The sequence below is a fragment of the Neopelma chrysocephalum genome, unplaced genomic scaffold (genome assembly GCF_003984885.1).
Source record: "Neopelma chrysocephalum unplaced genomic scaffold, ASM398488v2 Primary Assembly neopelma1_76, whole genome shotgun sequence".
In the NCBI taxonomy this organism is placed as follows: Eukaryota; Metazoa; Chordata; class Aves; order Passeriformes; family Pipridae; genus Neopelma; species Neopelma chrysocephalum.
The window spans coordinates 1,877,223-1,897,253 of NW_020897737.1; the positions used below are offsets into that span (position 1 = coordinate 1,877,223).

Here is a 20,031-nt window from a genome sequence, read left to right on the forward strand (position 1 = left end):
ACACATAAAGGATTTTACAACTCATCCCCAACTTCCATCTAACAGTTCCATCCCTCAAAGAAATGCCAGGTTCTCCACATTCGCTGTAGTTTAGTTTGCTGAACTTCTCACCCATAACTATTTGATTTTTTCAGAAAGTTTGTTCACTGGATGTTCCTTTTCTCTCCGTCAGTCCTTTGTCTCCTCCTACCCTGACAGTAAGAACCCAACTGGCAGCACTGAAAAGTTCTATCACAACTCCCCTATTTGCACTACAGAGCTAGTTCCCAACATCTGCCAACGTACAACTTGAAAAAAGTCCCATGTATTAGACTCTCAATATCTCAACTTTAAAGTCTTTTCCTTTTTTCAAATAGGTCAAGAATGTCTGAGGATGACTGAGTACAGTTGCAGCACTGATTCTCTGCATAACTCACCAAAGCTCTTACAGCAGAAATGAACACACACCATGGTAGCAGCAGACACCTGCATCTCCACTGCTTCATTTGCAAATTATTTACAGAACAACTATTTAAAAATAAATAGTACTACCATTTTTGTATGTATCCAACATTTAACTTCGGATGCAGCATGGGGATTGGTACTTTAAAATAAGCATAGACACATGCACATTCTTTGTATTAGCATTACTTCTACACAGGTTCTGCTCTGCTTCTTTACTCAATAAGAAATCAAACTTATTTGACACCTGTCCAAGATTTCTTTGCAAATCAGAGAAGGAATAGTATGTTCCACAGAGTCCCTAATGCAGCCCAATTTACTTCAATTGTCCCATCATCTTTCTCCACTTCCACCCCAGAAAGTAAGCAAAGTTAACAAAGGGCTTTGAGCTAGTAACAGATGTATGGAAGCTAGAGATGATGTACAAGCAGTATACAAGTAGAAATAAGTGAATGCTAAGGACAAAGCCACCTCTTGCTCTTTCTTTTCAAAGGCACAACATCCACAAATATATGTTCTCAATTACAGTAAACTTCACCTTGACAGCAGACATATCAACACTGTGGCCAGGGTGCAACATAAACTTCACAGAGATTCCTCAACTAGCTTTAAAGTAGTTGGGTTCACATACAAGTAACAGTGGTGCTGCTACAATAAAATACAGCAAAGAAGCTGGAAAAGTACTGGAGGGTTAGGGTGTTAACCCATCACTGGAGGATTAAACAGGATGATTGAGATAGTTGCTGCCCTCAGGTGACAGCCCCACCCCTGTGGAAGGTGCCCTGTCCCTTCCAAAAGTGTCAGTGAATGGCACAGAAATCCACTTGTAGACCAACCCAATTTATAGTCCAGCACGTTAAGGTAAACAAGGAGCACAGATTCACATACCATTCAGACATCAATGGTTGGCAGGAAGGATGTGACAAGGGCAAAAGAGACAGCAGCTGAGTTACCACCCCACTTCATCCATCATTAAATGCACATGACCATGATGCCATAAATTTCACCCCTCCTACCACTAGCGGTGGTGTCCAAACTTCAATCATCCCTGCATGTTGTATTCTCTTACTCTCCAATATGATTGGAATTGCTTGCTCCAAATATGCCAGCAAACCAGTTTATCAGGGCAATACTCACCAACAGGTGATTTTGAGTGAATACTGAATCTGCACACACCATCACTGAAAGAAAATGACCCACAACCATCACAGGGACACGTGACATGCATCCCTAAACAGACTTACAAGACATCACCAACTTAGTTCTCTTTTTGCTAATGGCTTTGTATCTAAGCTACAATAAAAATGTCAATTCCAAAAGGCTACTGTGCTTACTAACATGATTTCTCTAGCCCAGGGCAAACCCAATTCAATTATGTCATAAACTGCAGGAACAATATATTTTCATATATTCAAGAAAGAGCAGCAAAACACTGTAACCAAAGCTAGACTCCAGCTTCTACACTGGGAGTCAGCTTGCACAGACTTCAAAGCTTCAAGTGGTGTTCTACAGCACAGATAAATGCTGCTGTCTGCTAATCACATATCATCTAACAGTGGCAACAGTAACTTCGTATGTTCCCCTACTTTTGTTCAAATTCTTAATCAGTGACCAGAATTCATTACATCTGTAGTTCTACCACTACTGGGCTGTGCTGAATAAGCTGGACCTACTTCAGAATAGAACTGATGTCCTACAAAGGGGTCTTCTGGCAAAGACAATATACTGGGACCTGTCAAACTGAGTTCTGGGGCTGATTCCAGTACAGAATTCAGAGGTGCCACACAAACTATTGGAGCAGGGCACTGCAGTCTAAATGACAGTGAAGAGAACAAAGAGATAGGAGATCAAACTACAAATCCCAGCTCCACCAGTCTCACATTCAGATAGCCTCTAGATTACAGTGCCTTGTGAATAAAGCTGACCTAAGGAGAATGGATTCCTCCCCGATTTGGCACACAACTCTTCAGCAGATCACCAAAATTTCCAGACATCGGTCTCTCACGGGAAGATATTTCAGTAGAACTAGTTATGCTATTTTGCAATTAGTGTTCTTTAATGAACCCTTAACAAATTAACAAGGTTAGTGTGCTGAATTCCTTGAGTTGTAATCCCTCAAAACACAATTTTTCCATCCTGTTAAGCATCTTACTATTACATTTTCAACTCCAGGAGGTAGCTTAGGTACAAAGACAAGTAATTTGAACACTTATATTTTGCAATGTCAACAATATAGATCAGGTACACCACTTCCCAGCACCACTTCCAAAAGGGATAAAGCAGTTCCTGATGCCTCAGGAACTATTTAAATCTGAAAAACCATGAGCACCCAGAGTGGTGAACAAGCAGTATAACTTTGGAGATGGCACCTCAAGATGGGAACCAACTGAAGAAAGTCAAGAAAAGATGAGCAAATCCAAGAAGTAGGACTCACAAAGGAATACTAAACTAGCAAGGATTTCTGTATCAAAAAAAAAGAGGACAGGGAATTTGGCTGATGTTAAAGGCCATTTTAAGAAGGAAGATGATAGGTCTCTTCTCCCTATCTATGGAGACAGGAGAAGTAAAGGACTTAAATGCAACGAGGCTTGTGGACATACAGTAATACAGTCTAATAGTAAGATAAGGAACCACAAAGAATAGACCAGACAAGGAGGTTGTGGAGTCCCCATTATTTAAAGCACTTAAGAATACATTCAGCATATAGCCAACATAAACGCTGGTGACCCCACTCCAGGGCAAAGGGAAGAATGAATTATGTGATCTCTGGAGGACCTTCTAGAGACCCCTGGTGGCCTAGTGGTTAGCGTGCAGGACTTTCACTGCTGCGACCACGGGTTCAAATCCCGGTCTCCTGGCCTGATGGAGGTCGTTAGCCCTGTGTGGCCATCCATCTATGAGAAGGACACTCTAAACAAACCTACGTCCTGAGGACCTCACTGCCATTGTCCAAGCTTGCTTGGCCCCGGCAGATGAACCTTAGGATTAAAGGGTGGGCTCAGTTCAGCGCAGGCTGTGTCTCACCTAAAAAATCCATTGCGCAGGCTGGAAAGGTAAAAGACCTTTCCCCAAATCTTCGTTCACGAAGATGGGCCATTATTTGAGCACCCACTAGGAGGACCTTCTAATCTCCCTGACATTTTGGGAAGTGAGTACAAGCAAATTCAAACGGGTTGCTAAATGCAAGGTGCATATCTACATGATTCATCTAGCAAAGTTTGCCTGGTCTTCTTTGGTCTTCCCTCCTGCTTACCTGTCGTGGAATCCTACACCCATACACCTCCAGTTCCAAAAACATCCCTTTGAACCCATCCATCTCCTACAGACCCACAAAGCTCTTGGCTCAGTTTTAAGTGATACATTGATGAGTGATTCTCAAGAAGTGATGGATAGGGTGAAAAATCTAGTTAGTGGGCCTGGGACTAAGCACCAAAAAAATGAACATAACAGACAGCAGGCAGATTAGAAACCACATGTAGAAACCACAGCCAGAGCCAATAACTCAGCAGTTGCAAAATCAACAGTGTTGGGTCATGAAGCATCAACCACAGGCTGAATATCAAAATGTCCCACAGATCATCAGTGGAACATGATAAATTGGAACATTCAGAATGGAATATTCAGAACCTGCAGAACACAATACTCAGTTATGAAACTGTTCCCAAGAAGTTATTTCAGAACCTTAAATTCAACTTTCTCATTTAGAATGTTTCAGTCTTCTTTCATTCACATCATGGAGTGTTTTGATTCTGAACAGTAGCAACCAAAATTTTATCTCAGAGGAAATTCATCACTTTCCTGTGCTAAGAAACAGCACAAAATTTGGAGAAGTGTCCTTGTAATTGGTGACTATCTACTCACACTGAGAGCAAGTAGCTTCTTAATATGTTATTTATCTGGATCTTTTTAAAACAAATTTATATTTACCATTTTCAAAAAGGCCACTATAATAACAAATGCTATATATATCCCCATAGGAGTTTGTTTCAAGCTTCTCTGAGTGTGGTTCATCTTGAAGTGTAAAATACAAAAATTCAAGCAAGAAAACCTCTACAGGATCACCTACAAAAACCAAGTAAACCTACATCAAGTGCAGTGGAGGACGATGACATTTCAAAGATAAAAAAAATTAGTCATTTCTACAGCTAAAGTATCCTAATTCCTCTGACTATTGAAAACACAGTAAGTAGTGCACTGACTCAATGACAAATGACAGTTTCATAATTAGGGTGGAGCACACAAGCAACTATAAAGGTTACCCCCATCTGAAACTCTCACTTCTGCCAAATACATTTGAAAGCTCCAGATTCTGAGTGAGGTAAGCATAACCTAAACATATACTGGGTGTTTCAAATCCTTGGACCTAACTTGGATAATTTCTTTTCTTGGCAGAGTTGATCTAATTTTACAGAAAAAAACTCAACTCTTTCATCTAGGTTAAGTATTAATCATTTCACATGGTTAGTAAACCAATGAAGAGTGTGTCAGATGTATTTTGAATTCTGAGGATTGCTATTATCTGCTTTGTTTACAGTTATTCTTCAAGACAACATCTGAGAAACATGGAACATTTACTCAATGAAAACCTTCTGAAGTATTTTACCCAGTATGCTTTAATGGAGGGCAGCACCAGTGCACTGTCCATTGGGGGGCTGAAAAACCTACTTCAGAATCAATTTGCACAGTACCTGAAGGTAAGTTACACTCATTTATTTACTGTGCTTCCTATCAAATGGATAGGAGAAAGGAAATACAAGTAATGATGTTCAAGGCAGATTATTGTGCCCAAATGGTTTCACTGACTCTATAAGTAATTCTTAAATAAGGTTTGCCTTATAAAACTTCATTTAACGAACAGTAGTTCCAAAAAGATACCTGAGCATGGAGTTTATAACAAAGATTTATGAAACAAAATGCAAAAAATCTAAGAAGTTGTTTTGGGGAGGTTTTTTTATGGTTTGTTTTGGTTTTGTTTTTTGTTTTTTTAATGTAAGCCAAATTTCACTTAATATATTGCATCTGAGTCTTATAAAATATTTGTTGTTTCAGTCTAAGTAATTAATCTTGAATCTAGAAAATATAGAGAAGAAAAATCTATAAATCAAGTAAAACAGTAGGACACATTCAGAAGCAAGAGATCTCAGCCACTTTCTATCTAGATTACCTTCCCACTATCACAAAATAAAAGAAGGTTTGCCATTTTGGAAAGATGCCAAATAAAGAAAAGAAATTCCACTAGTCTAGAGAAACACTGATTTCCTGTAGCTGGAAAAAATCTAGATTCTGATTTCATATATATTCTCTGCCAAACCTTTCCTGAACTGCATTAGGACTCAATTTAGATTCTTTTGCTAGACAAATCCCTAAATACTGTGTTTTGGATAGCTGACAGAAGCAATTTTTGCTAAACGTTAGAAATAAGTGGCATCCCAATAGAAAAATCCAGTATTTTGAGAATTACAGTAATCCAATTTAGTCATTTCAATTAATATGAAATGACTTATTAACAAAATACAAAGGTTGGTGTGGTTTTTTTCCCCTTAAAAACCATGTTAGAAATTAATTGCCAAAAATTAATAGAAATGTGATAGCAAATTCAGAAATATAACGCGTTTTATATTAGCTAGAGATCATTTAGTAGAATACCCATTTTGCCAGATATGCAGAAATGGAACTGTTCAGAAAAAGCAATACTGATGTTTTCTATCTGAACATCAGACATTTTCAAGCAACTGGTGTGTTTGCAAAAATTTATGGCACCATAATAAATCAACATAAAAATATAACAGGCCATTACAAAATACACATAGATATAAGGTATTAAAAAAGAAAACATTTCAAGAATTTAAATAATAACTTCAAATTTGGTTTATATTATTTAATTAGCCTGATCAGGGTTGTTATCAGAATACTCATTGCATCAGGATGTTACACGCACTCTTACCAGACACAACATATAAAAGAAGCTAATAATCTAAACTAGATTTAATACACTATCAAAATTTTTTCAACAGTGAATACAGCATCCCTAATGAAGAGGGGAAAAGGGGAGGGAAAGATACTCTCAGATCCTGGCCCAAAGAGTAAAGAAAGTAGCAACACCTTTTCAAATAGTGCATGCAGGGCCCAAATTAATATCTAATAAAGGAGTAGGTGGCATGCATGTTAATTTTTCATTGGTGACTGTGTACATGATGCAGCTATTCCACCTGCTGTTTAGTCCATTCCAAATTTACCCCAACAAGACTGAAGTAACCCACCTGAGTGATACTTGGTATTTCCCAAACGGTCATTGCCTCTTTGTTAACATTTCTGGCAGACAATAGCAAGCTGTACTTCTAGTTTAACCAGTCAAACTAGTAAATACAACACTACCAGTGTTACTTCAAGTAGCACTGACTATTACTGACTGTGTCACTTCTTGGCAACATTCTTAATAGGGAAACAGTCATGGCAATCTACTTATTTCATTCTTTTTCTTTTTCCTTAATTCTTGTCCTATAAAAACAGGATCAATTCTCACTTGATAACATAATTAAATCGTTGGACAAAAATAATGATGGAAGTGTCAGCTTTGATGAGTTTGTGATGCTTATAAAAAGGATAACTAATAGAGGACAGTAAGGCATCTGCAAGAAAAATATCACTGCATTGAAGAAGAGCCTGGCATTTGTTTACGTTATTCATACATCTAAACCCACAGATTTGTTATTATTTTAAAACATATGGAATAAAGATTTAACAGATAACGAAGTGTGTCTGTACTGTGTTTCCTGCATATTCACCAGCCACACTTTCCAGCTGAAATGCCTTGCAATTAGTTCAGAACTATCTGTTTCTATTTCACGCTACATTTGAGGTGTCATTTAACAAACCCTGCTTTACCTGAGCTATTATTTGGACCTCTAGAGCAATTCAAAACACACAGTTTCTATAACACACAAAAAGAAAGATATAGCATTCCATCTGAGGAGTGTTCCCTAGTGGATACCATCCAATACTCCTCCCAGTTCAGTTTCATCATTACATAAGACAACACTGCCATAGGGCAAACAGTTCAAATTTTTAGAACATGAAGTACTTATTTTCAGTAACAATGTAACAATGCCAAGTATGATAACTGCAACATTACATTAAATTATATTTATGTAAGTACATTACTTTTTTTTGTTATTACTCCTGTAATAGGTAATTATGTATATAAACTGAGGGATTGCTTTTGCAACTAAAACATTCATTACCTTTCTTTGGTGAAGCTTTAACCTTTTCATTGCATGATTCCTGTGACAGATGAGTTTTCCCACAAGTAATTCATGGGCATTATTATTTACTTTAAGAAGAAATTAGTCAAAGAAGAGAAATGAGAAGAATGAAAATTTTGAAGGCAAGTAATCAGTAGATTAGGTACTAATCCTGCTAGATAACTTGGAACTTTGGACTGAATTTTAGCACCAGCATCCTCCATTATGTTGATAAATTAATTAGATCTCAGAGTTACTTAAGGACTTAAAGACTCAGATTAATTGCAAAGTCTGTCAAGTGCATTCAAGACCCCATATGACTGTGGTTCCTATCCCTGAATTTTCCCTCCCTGAAATGAGGAATAAACATACACACCAGTGATGCATGAATAGAAGCCTCAAAAAATATTATGCTTAGACATGATATGAATGTTCTAACAGGGTCCCAGGCCATTCTTTTACAAAAAACCCTTTAGTTGCTGAAATATATTGTTTCTTGGAAGAAAATCATAATATTTATTACTTTTTTCTGTTTTATGAAAAAAAAATCTCAATTAACAGCATGCTTCAATTTCAAAACTAAATACACCACATGCATATTTGCTTACTAAGCCACAGTAGCTACCTAAGTACATCGCAGAACTTTAGGAGGTGCTTTTGCATGAGTGGGACATGTTCCTTTATATCTCTTAGACAACCTTAAAAATTTTGGAATTCAATAAGGTTACAGAGATCCCGAATAGGAAATGTGGGCACCAAGAAACAAACATGTTTTAAGAGTGTCACCTACTGGCAAAATGTATTTCTTCATTTCTTGAGTATATAGAAAATGCAATTTTATCCAGTGCAACAAATTCAGTTTCATGATCCTATACAAGGAGCAATAGGTCACAAAGAACAACGGTCACAATTAAAATTAGCTTTTTTAAATCAAAGGAAAAGAAAAAAGTATTACAATTATTTCTGGAAAGAGTCTTTTTTTTTTCCTCTACAGGAGTGTTAGATGCAGTTGCAATAAAATTGACAAAGAAAATATTTAAAAGGCTCATTAAAAAAAATTTAATTTTAATAATAGAGGAAGATGAGGGAAATGGAACAAACAAATAACTCTTTGTCCATCCAGTGAATCCAGTTCATTAGCAGTTTACAAACTATACAGTTTCCCTTTAAAGGAGTTATTTTTGAAATTATCATTTGCCAAATTACCAAATTATCACTGGTATGAGAAAATTCATACCAAGCACTACGCTCAAGCAAATGCATTACTTTTCTGAACAGCCACCTTCCTGCAAAGAACACTAACAACTCATCCATCGTTATTTTCCAAAAAGGCTAGAAAGTAAAGGAGAAAGCTTAAGAATACTTAATGGGAACACCACCTGCAAATAATCAACCAAGGTGAGATCAAGAACTTGAGGGGCTGTACTCAGAGCTCATGTACCTCCCTCACCTTCCCTACTGAGCAATGCCTGGCAATGCTCCAGACTTGGGGAAGAGTGGCTGGAAAGCTGCCCAGGCGACCTGGTGGTGTTGGTCAACAAGGGCTGAACATAAGCCAGCAGTGTAGCCAGGTAGCGAAGAAGGCCAACGGCATCCTGGTCTGCATCAGCAATAATGTAGCCAGCAGGACCAGGGCAGTGATTGTCCCTGTGTTCTCAGCACTGGTGAGGCCGTGCCTCGAGTCCTATGCCCAGTTTTGGGCCCTCACTACAAGAAAAACATTGAGGTGCTGGAGCATGCCCAGAGAAGGACAACAGGGTGAAGGGTCTGGAGCTCAAGTCCTGTGAGGAGTGGCTGAGGGAGCTGGGGTTGTTTAGCCTGGAGAAAAGGAGGCTCAGGGGTGACCTTATCGCTCTCTACAACTACCTGAAAGGAGGTTGTAGCCAGGTGGGGATTGGCTTCTTCTCCCAGGCAACTAGTGACAGGACAAGAGGAAACAGCCTCAAGCTGCATCAAGGGAGGTTAAGGTTGGACGACAGAAAGAATTTGTTCATTGAAAGGTTTGTCAGGCATTGGAATGGACTGTCCAGGAAGGTGGTAGAGTCACCATCCCTGGAGGTGTTCAAGAAATGACTGGACATGGCACTTAGTGCCATAGTCTAGTTGACAAGGTGGTGATTGGTCAAAGGTTGGACTCAATGATCTTGGCAGTCTTTTCCAACCTCAATGGTTCTATGATTCTCCATAATTCTGAGGTACACGATTACTTGATAATCTCAGGTTTTATTTCTTATAAAAAGGTTCAAACTTCCATAAATGCAGATAAAGGGAAGCAAAGAAGACCAAGATATTTTCTAAGCATTTTAGAAGAAACGATCAGCTTTGCCAAGTAGAGTTCTGAGTACCTGAATGCTTGGCAAATTAAGAAGGGATGTAAGTAGCTGCATATTTTATGGTGGCCCCGAGTTCCCCGCCAAGCTACATATTTCAACTTTTGTCTTTTTCTTAAAAATAAAAGGAACTATTGCCTCTCCAGTACCTTTCTTCTGCCCCTTCAGTTTCCAAAGGAGTAGAAACCAAAAGAAAAGTACACTGCTTTGGTCCTTAGCATACAGTGGTGTCACACGATGTTATTGGTGCTGATACATTCCAAATAACTTTCTTGCATAATGAAACATCTACATCAGTTAGATATTTCACAAGCTTCACTAATGTGCTTCTCTTCCATTCATTTTTATTGATTATATAGAATATCTAAACAGTTTTTAGCACAAGATGGACTCTGCTAAGGCAGATTATTTAGCAGTTACAATTATTGGTAGTACAAATTTTCCCCTTGGAATGATTTATACCTGTTTCTTGTCCAGAACTGAAATGTCAAAGATCAGATTAAGATGCTGAAATATGACTGGTAATAACCAACTTCAGAACCTTAATGCAGCTCAGAACAAAAGAATATCCATTATACATACTGCAAGCATACTGCCTCCCTTGTAAACAATGTATTAATCTTCTATGACACATACAGTCATTCCAATATTTCCTTAACTTTATGTCCACATAACTTTCTCTTTAACATATCTACCTTACTTGTCCTTGAATGCAAACTACAAATCACCCAGTTAATTACAATTACATAAAACCGGCACTCAAAAGCTCTAAAAACAAAGATACCCCAGAATCAGTCTTCTGTACTCCCTTCTTGCTACTGAAAAAATTTACAGTAAGTGTTCAACATCTTCCACATTTTACAACATATTGCTACCATGAAATTGAACTCTCCAGTGAAACAGTACGTCTTTGCACAAATTCAAGAAAGAGGAAGGAAGAGACCTCTTACATGATGGCAAGGCCACAACAGTTTACCTTTGCTCACCTGAGGACATCTCCAAACACCACGAAGTTTTAGCAGCAAGTCTTACACTAAAACTTTTAGGTCTTTAATTTACCTTCAAAAGTTCAGACTAGGTTATCTTTCCTACGCAAATAAACAATCTTGTCAAAAAGGTCAAATGCTTCAAAACCCTCCTATTGGCACATTTCAGACTAAGCAGACATGAAAAAAAGAAGTTTCACTTGCAAATCCCAACAAAACACTTTTGAAGGAAGTTCATATAGAAACAGTAGGTCACTATGAGCAACCCACTTAATTTGTCACTAGAACAGATGTTTACATCTTACACCAAGATACCACTTTATTTCTTACATTTTTCTGTTCTTTTTCATTTTCTTTAAATCCCTTGTTCACTGATCATTTTCAAGTTTTACTAGTGACGATGTGATGAACTACACTCAAATTCTACCATCAGTATATGATGCGGAAAGCTCTGCTCGATCTACAGCACTGAAATTTTTGTCAAAAGGAAGACTGTAAGATGAGTCAGCAGGAGGGGTGTAGTGATTATTTATGCATTTTATATAAAGGAAATACAAGAATTTTTCAAATTCTTTCCATTTAATCCTTATCTTTTTTATATAAATTTATATTTTGATAAAAGCTTTGTGCTACACTTTTCAGCTCCCTTTTATATTTTATTACCTACTAAAGCCAACCTAATCATTATTGTCTACTCCTAGGATCAGTTTACAGCCAAGGAAAATATTAGAAAGATTAAAAAAGTAAAGCTAAGGCAATTCACAAAAGTGAGCAGGTAATGGTAAGACATTATCAAAAGAAAATGCCTATTAAACAATATTAAATAGGGACAGCAGAAAACACCTCATGTCCTACCATATAAAAATATATATATAGATCTTAACTAACACAGAGGTAACTCCCTTTTTAACAAAAGATGTATGTTCACAAAACATATGCAGGAAAAACTGTACTTACAACAGGGTTTTTTGTGTCTGGGTCGAATTCTGTAGAATTTGCATCTGAAACAGAAACTCAAAGTAAAGACAGTACATTTGTTCTACATGCACTACAAACTCATAACAGTTCCGTGGCATTTCAGGACTTGTCTGCATTTAAGCTACAATCATATGTTGAAACACATACTGCACCACTTTTGAAGCAAGCACAGGAAGCATATGACCTCAGACACACACATTCCCTTTCCTTCTTTCCAAAACTCTTTCCTATCAGCTCTTAGTAGCAGAAATTCGTTGATGAGCTAAATCTCTTCATACTACTACTGCAGTGGTTGTGGTTTGTCTACTCTGGCTAAGGAAGGCAAGTGAGAAAATCACTTTTACTCCTCACCACCTGCACGCTTCAGAAAGAGACTAGAGGTGAACTGTAAGCACACTTTCTCCTACGCTATAGATCAAGAAACAGGTTTCAAGCAATCTGCATAATAAAGAATTCCTACTCCCTTGCACAGAGAGGTAGCACAGCGTACATAGCTGAAAATGATCTTGCTGCAAGAGCTAAGTATCTAACAATCATAGGATCTGTAAATAGTTCTAGTAATAGACATAAATTTCACATAGAGAATAAAATTTCTTCTAAGCAAATCACATTCACACTAGCATACTGAGCTCACCTTTCCAATTCAAACAGTTTCTTGCAAATTCCACAACTGCTAACTGCATTCCCAGGCAAACTCCTAGAAAAAAATCAAAACAAAACCCCCAGAATTTAACAGGACAAAGCAGGACTGACTAAGTACTTGCTCTTCTGTCTTAGACTTGACTACTTTGAAATCTTAGTACTCAGTGTATATGCACAGACTTATAAAAAGCTAAATCAAAAGTTGCCGCTCAATGTAAAGTTCACACTTCAAACTTGGCACACTGCAAATAGCTGTGACAGAATTACGTGCTTTAAGCCCTTTCAAAGATTTTTTTTTTCCTCCTGTCTATTTTACCAATAATTACTGCAAAGACAAACAGAAGCTGAAAGCCTGGGTACATCCAGATTCAAAGTTTGCTTTAGCAGCTACTCAGACACTTAAAAAAATTGTAAGAAACGTGGAGTAGGAACGAAAACTTGAGAGGTACTTACACAAATAGCACTCAGCTTACAGGCCAGATGACTTTACCACAATAAAATATACCATTAAATCAACAAAAATAATCTAATACAACAAATGTGTCCAACAAAGACACCTATGTTTTCTGCACACTATTTAACATATATAATTATAGTGGTTTAATTACAATGAGAAGCAAAGACTCTCTATTTAAAATGTGAACATAGAAGTAAAACCTTGGGAATAGGGATAGTCTTCATTTCCTTCCTTATACAGATGTAGTACACAACTACGACCCTGGGCATTATTTACATGGCAAGTATCCACAACATCACATGTACTTCCCTAAGACAGAATCCTTCCCTAGTGTGAGTTTAATTTTATTTTTTTAAATCAAATCACTTAGCTTGCTATACATCTGCAAAACACAGTAATTTGACTCTAATGATCTTACCAAGAAAAGGTTTTTTTTTTGATCTTGCCCAGGAGATAGCTTGGAGTTTGCCTTCCGTTCCCCTAATTCCAAACCCTCCTGGGACCAGAATGCCACTGTAATGACAGCCATATATAAAAGAATCAACATGTAGAATAAAGCCAGAAGAGGAAATCCATAAAACTGAAGACTTTTGAGGCAACCAAGCAAGCACAATGCATGAAAGGCGTGTTTTGTATGAACATTCTGAATACAAAGAATTTAACTCTAAATTTGGAGATTTGTTTCATCTACCCACCCCAATTCTCTTCTGACCAGCCTCATGCTTCACAGTGAAATTCCGACTGCTTAAATACATATTGCTCAAATAAACTTATCTACATATTCACTACTCTAGGATCCCAACACCAAAACTTTACATCTTCTAAGCAATAATGTAGAAACTAAATGCATTTTGACAACAAACAATATCCCTTTACAAATACAAATTGAAATCCTGGCAATGATTCTTAACAGAGACATTTGCAGAGTGTCAACAGCATTTACAAGCACCTTTCACTGACCTGCACTGTAAAGAAAGTGCAGCTATCCAAAAAACCAAAACAAGAATAACCCTAACTTAACAACCAAACAACTGCAACTTGTCTAAAGAGAATAAAGCAGAGTTTGAGGGTGTAGGTTGATACTTCATTTCCTATGTCTGAAGCTTGTCACCAATCACGTAATATATCCCTTTACATAAGTAACAGAAGTTTGGATGCATTGAGAAATTATCTGATTTATTGAAGCATTTTTCAGCATATGAAATCAATATCATGGTGTGCATTTTGGATACAGAATACCCAACATCACTTACTCTGCTTTGCACAGTTTGTGCCATGCCTGGTGATATTTCACTGAGTTCTCCGCTTCTGTAGAACGTTCAAGTTCTGTTGAATCTATGTACTAATAAAGAAAAATAGGCAATGAAATGGTCTTTTCTTCCACAGAAAGAATAATCAAGCATTAAGAAAAATTATTAAGCATTTCAAGTGAATTTCCAAATAAACCTGTAACAACTTCACTGAAGACCCAGTACTTGCTTTGAGGACAAAGTGTTTGCTCCAGTTGCAGCAATCCATGCCCCCTTTTTTGCACATAGTTCAGAAGTTCTGCCTGCCAACAGTCCTGTTTGGCATCCTCCAAGCAATCAGACTTGCTAGAATGCTTCACATAACTGTGTACCCAGGTTATCTTCCTACGGCAATCAGGAACCAGACGAGGAGTGGTGCTGACCTTATCCTGATAGCCGGGATGTTCACTTCCCTGCCTTTTGGGTGCCACAGTTTATCTAGTCTTATTATAAGACTGGATAAACCTGCATTTCTGGGGAGTGTTGTGTAGAAAGGGAGACAGACACATTACCTACGCCCTACTAGAAATCCTGCATTACAGTCTCTAGTGCCATTAAGCAGCACAGCTCCTGAGGTACCACTAGAGTGAAGTGAGATGGCTATGTACTGCACTGGGGACACAAAAGATCAGAGCTGGATTCTGGGTTTTGTCAGTCTTCTCCTCAGAATAACGTAATTAATCACATCCTGCTCTAGAGTCCATCCTCCACAAAAATGAGATCATCCCAACTGACAGAACTCACCCATGTGCAGAGAAATGAATCTGACAAGGAGCTTGCTGACAGTTTTCCAGACAGACAGGACTGCCTCCTAGAACTACTTCTGAATGTTGTTATTCTATATTAGAATACTACAGGATCTACTAAAAGGACATTTTATCATGCTTGGAGGTTGGAAAGAGAAACTAATTACAGTTTAGGTTAATTGTGTTTTCCTTGCCAAAGATATTGAGCAGGCACATTTATCACTTCAAGCAGCATCAACATTTCATCATTCAGATGAAGCAGTTCCTTCAGAGCATGGCATTCTATCAAGAGCCTTTGGGCAAAAACACTAAAAGGAGGTTAGGACATGCAGGTAAGTATGACAGGAGCCCTTGTTTGTTAACCTTTCAGCACTGCACTGGAGCTCAGCAATCATCAAGTCTCATGGTTGTTAATGCAGAAGCCCCACCAAAGTTAAGACCAGCTGCACACAAAGCTGTGTGTTTGCAGACAAGGCATCTTTCACTTTTTTGCTAAAAGCAAAGCTATTTTATATATCAAAAAAATTTCCCACCATGCAGCTGTCAGTAACACTATAGTGACAGAATCACATAAGTCAGAAATGACCTTGAGAGGTCTCTAGCCCAACCCTCTACTCAAACGAAGTCAAACTGGAGCAAGTTGCTAAGGATCATTAAAAGCCAGGATCTAAAAATCTCCAGGGATCAATTCTAGCTGTTCCCACTTTCTTGTTTTTCATGCACACAAAAACAACTTTTTGTAAAATTTGCTCATAATCTTCCCAGGGAACAAGGAGAGGCTGACCACCTGCCATTTTTGCCTTTTTCTTTTCTTTTTTTAAGATTGATACAACATTTGCCCTTTTCTAGTCATAGAATCACAGAATCACTATGGTTGGAAAGGATCCTTAAATCCATCCACTAACCCAGCACTGCCAAGTCCATCATGAAACCATTTTTCATGAGAACAAGTGAAATTTAACTTTGATAGTAAATACAAATTTGCAGGTAAAGTCTGTTTTTTCATCAGATCCAGTTTTGGGTAACTTCAGTGTTCCCTTCAGATAACTTAAGTTTCAAAAAAAAAAAAAAATTAAATCTGTAAACATTTCTTTTAAAAAATTAGATGCTTGGTCTGTCTGTATTTATCTGCATGACTCATTTCCTAATTTTCACATGAATTAAAACTGCCTCACATGATGGGAACTAATAGGGAATTATACAACAGTAGATTCAAAGTATTCCTGAAAGCAAAAGCCAGAAATATCCTCACCATTAAATCCAGTTTGTAATTAATTGCCAGCGCAGAGTGTTCCAGAGCTTTGAAAACAGATGCATAGCAGTCACTTAGCTTGGTGTACTTGCCAACAAGAGCTATGGAACACACCTTCAGCAACCTTTCATATCTGACAAAAAAAAGTTTTTCAGTTACTACATCAAATTTCACAAAGAAAACATTTTAAGTGCTTGCTTTTTCTTTAACTCCACAAAATATCTTCTAAAATTTTCAAACTGACCATGTTTTTAAACTTAGATCATTCACAGGTGTTGATCAGCACCTGGACTCTAGTCCAGTGTGGTAACTTCACAGTAGCTAAAAACTCAACTTGAATTAAAACACTTCTTAAAAAAGCAGCAGGATGTAGAATACCTGCAAGCCATTTTCTTCCATTTCATTAGAAGATCACTTGGCTGGTCATCAATAGGTAAATTTAACCTCTGTTTAAAATACTTAATGATGCCTTGCTCCTCCAACAGGATTGGTACTCGGTAAGTAGAAGAAACATCATGAATAAATATCACCTAGCAAAAGAAAGCACAACATAAAAAGACTTACCTAAAATTCTTCATAGGAAACATACATTCTATTTTTTGGATGCTACAAGCATTTTTTCATTCTATATACATTCTAATTTTTAAATACTTTTCTTTTGAATGAGCAGGACAGCTTGGCAGCTACCATCCTAAGTATATAACATTAGGAAAGAACCACTAACTGCTCTAAGTTACAGCTGTGCTGACTACAGAGACTGTTATAATCCTGAAACAAGTTAAAGACACTGCTTTTGTCTTGACAGTACATATAGTCAAGAGAGGAGGGAGGACTCACTTGAAATAAATAAAATAAAAATCCACTTAGAGGAAGACTGTGGACAAAACAGCACATGATCTTCGTGGACTAGTTATGACCGTCCTGGAAGTCAGTTCCGGGCACACAAAACACAAGAAAATAATCAGGAGTAGTCAGCATAGATTCATACTTGACCAATCTGATGAACTTTTATGATTAAGTGACTGGCCTGGCAGATAAGAGGAGAGCAGTGCATATCATCTATCCGGACTTCAGGAAGGCTTTTAGCACTATCTCCTCTACGATCCTCATAGACAACCTGTTCATGTATGGATGAGCAGACAGTGAGGAAACTGTCAGAATGGCTGGGCCCAGAGGGTGATGATCAGCAGCACAAAGTCTAGTTGAAAGCCAGTAATTATTGGAGTACCCCAGGTGCCAGTACTGGACCCAGTCCTGTTTAACATCCTCATTAATGTTATTATTATATAGTTATATATTATGTAATATGTATTATATTATACTATATTACATTACTGATTCTGTATGATGGGGCAGAGCACATCTTCAGCCAGTTTTCAGATGACATCAAAGTGGTAGAAGTGGTTGATAGGGCAGAGGGCTGTGCTGCCACCCTGCCAACAGGCAGAAGAAATGGGCTGACAGGGACCTCATGAAGTTCAACAAGGGTAAGTGCAAAGCCCTGCATGCGGGCAGAAACAACCCCAGGCACCATTACATGGGACCACCCAGATGGAAAGAAGCTTAACAAGAAATGACCTACTGGAGACGGAGTTGAACATTAGCCAACCCCTGCTACTCCAGGCTGCACTAGGAGGAGCATTGCCAGCAGGCCAAGGGAAATGATCCTTCCTCTCTACCCAGCACTGGTGAGGCCACACCTGCAGTACTGAGTCCAGTTCTGAGCTTCCCAGTACAAGAGAGACATGGACATACTGATTTCACAAAAATTTCAGGATCATTCTAGGGAAAATAAGACATGCAGATAAGTATCTTCTGAAATCCAAAAGTGGTTCATTAATTTTAAGACACACAGTGGACTTAAGAATGGTTTTGCAGAATTGTGATGAATATAGTTATGAAAAGGAAAAAGAACAAAAGAAAGAGGGGGAAAAAAAGGCTGCAACACAGAGTGGCACCTAACAGTACAGTCCACTGGGTCTAACCACCAGGCACACATCTATTACACAATTCAGTGCTGAAGAAAGACATTTGAGCTAGCCAGAACAGTGTAAGAAGAATGCAGCACTGCCCTCATTAAAGTTGTGACTGGTACAACCATTCAGGTACTACCCTAAAAGGTAGTAATTTGGAAAAAAAGGAACAGTGCCATGAAGACAGCTCTCTCCCTGCCCTGGAGCTCTTAGGGAAGTTCAGTTATGCACGTTGTTCTTGGTCCACTTAGACTGGCATAATAACTGCAGTTGGGATCTGAGCACGTATGTGCTTACACACAGCCTGATACTGCCAGAAGAGCACACACCATTTCTCTTTGACTGAATTTCAGTTGTCTCTCTTTGGCTGGAGTGGAACCACAAAGCGTATCTGAAGGATTTTCTGGAAGCTAGCTTGATCAAGGGTGTTGTCTTCCACAGATAGTAGGATGGAAGAAATGAGGGGTGGGGGGTGTGGAGCAATGGTCACACTGTTCTCTAAGTCCTCATCTGGAATCTTGCTATCAAAAGTTTTTTCTTACACATTTGCAGGGAGAGAGGTCAACACTGACACATATTTGAAATACCACATAACTACTTGCATCTATTTTGCATTTTTATTACAGCAAAAAATATTAAATTTCTCAAAATTAATATAGCAATTAATCACAAACTATTAGGCAAAAATTACACATGAATTATAAAAGGATATATGACTACACAGTAGATGTTCTAAACATGTTGAAAGAGCATAAATAGCCTATTACATATGACCACAGTAAAAGTGTTCATGTAGTTGCAATCATCTATGGACATAAGCAAATCACCTGATTAAACCACACTTTGTTCATCCATTACTACAATCACCTGAGATCATTTACGGGCAATAACCAACCAGAGCTGTGAAAACTGTGCAGTTTCAAGCTATGTATAGCAACTAACTATGCACTCAAAATCTATTCCTTTGATTAGCTTTTACATAACATGCATTTAAATTATTAACGACCGTTTGACATAAAGCTTAACATACAAACTTCCAGTATTTTTAAAATGCTATAGTGTACAGGACAGCAAGATAAAAATTATAAAAACAATTACAAATTAATGAAGCAGTCTGAAGTTGAAAACAGAAATGCATAGAAATATTCGTATGCTTTCCTACATGTTTAAATAATGACAAATAAAATATTAAGGTACTGACCTGCTCAGGCTCCACATGACAAAACATGGAAATCTTTTCCTTCACTGCCATTTCTATAGGTTTTGCACTTCTGCAAACTATCTGTCATAACAGAAGGAAAAATTTCAAGTATTTACTAGGCAAACCAATAGAAGAACCTCAATACTTCATAGAGAAATTCATCTCCTTTGGAAGAAGGGCACAAACAAATGTGCCTTTCATACTCTTTCCCCTCTTTAGAGTTCTACAATATATCATAGCTCACCAATAATCTACTAGCAAGGCAGAAGTAATCCAGCCACCTACCCATACTGACGAATTTTTATGTCTTTCATTGACACTCCGCAATACTGCTTTCTCATGTTCTCCTTTCTTGCAGCTACTACTGTAATAGTCTGTCTAAAGTCTAGCAGCTCTGTAAGGATGAATAATACGATGAATCAAAAGGAATACTGTGATCTTATCAGTAAGATCAGATTTAAATTTAGAGCATTAATACCTAGCTTACATGCATAT

At 37.8% G+C, this 20,031-nt stretch overlaps 1 protein-coding gene across 3 annotated transcripts in view; it reads right to left on the reverse strand.

Annotated features, from left to right (window-relative positions):
* The window catches only part of CTPS2 (CTP synthase 2), a 65,258-nt gene that overhangs the window by 35,771 nt on the left and 9,456 nt on the right, over positions 1 to 20,031 (reverse strand). For all 3 annotated transcript variants that reach the window (XM_027689008.1, XM_027689010.1, XM_027689009.1), the window contains exons 7-13: positions 19,537 to 19,617; positions 16,741 to 16,892; positions 16,363 to 16,495; positions 14,329 to 14,417; positions 13,494 to 13,588; positions 12,611 to 12,673; positions 11,956 to 11,999 (exon numbers count right to left, since the gene is read on the reverse strand). In XM_027689008.1, coding sequence (XP_027544809.1) covers positions 11,956 to 11,999; positions 12,611 to 12,673; positions 13,494 to 13,588; positions 14,329 to 14,417; positions 16,363 to 16,495; positions 16,741 to 16,892; positions 19,537 to 19,617 — 657 coding nt within the window. The remainder of the gene's footprint in view (positions 1 to 11,955; positions 12,000 to 12,610; positions 12,674 to 13,493; positions 13,589 to 14,328; positions 14,418 to 16,362; positions 16,496 to 16,740; positions 16,893 to 19,536; positions 19,618 to 20,031) is intronic.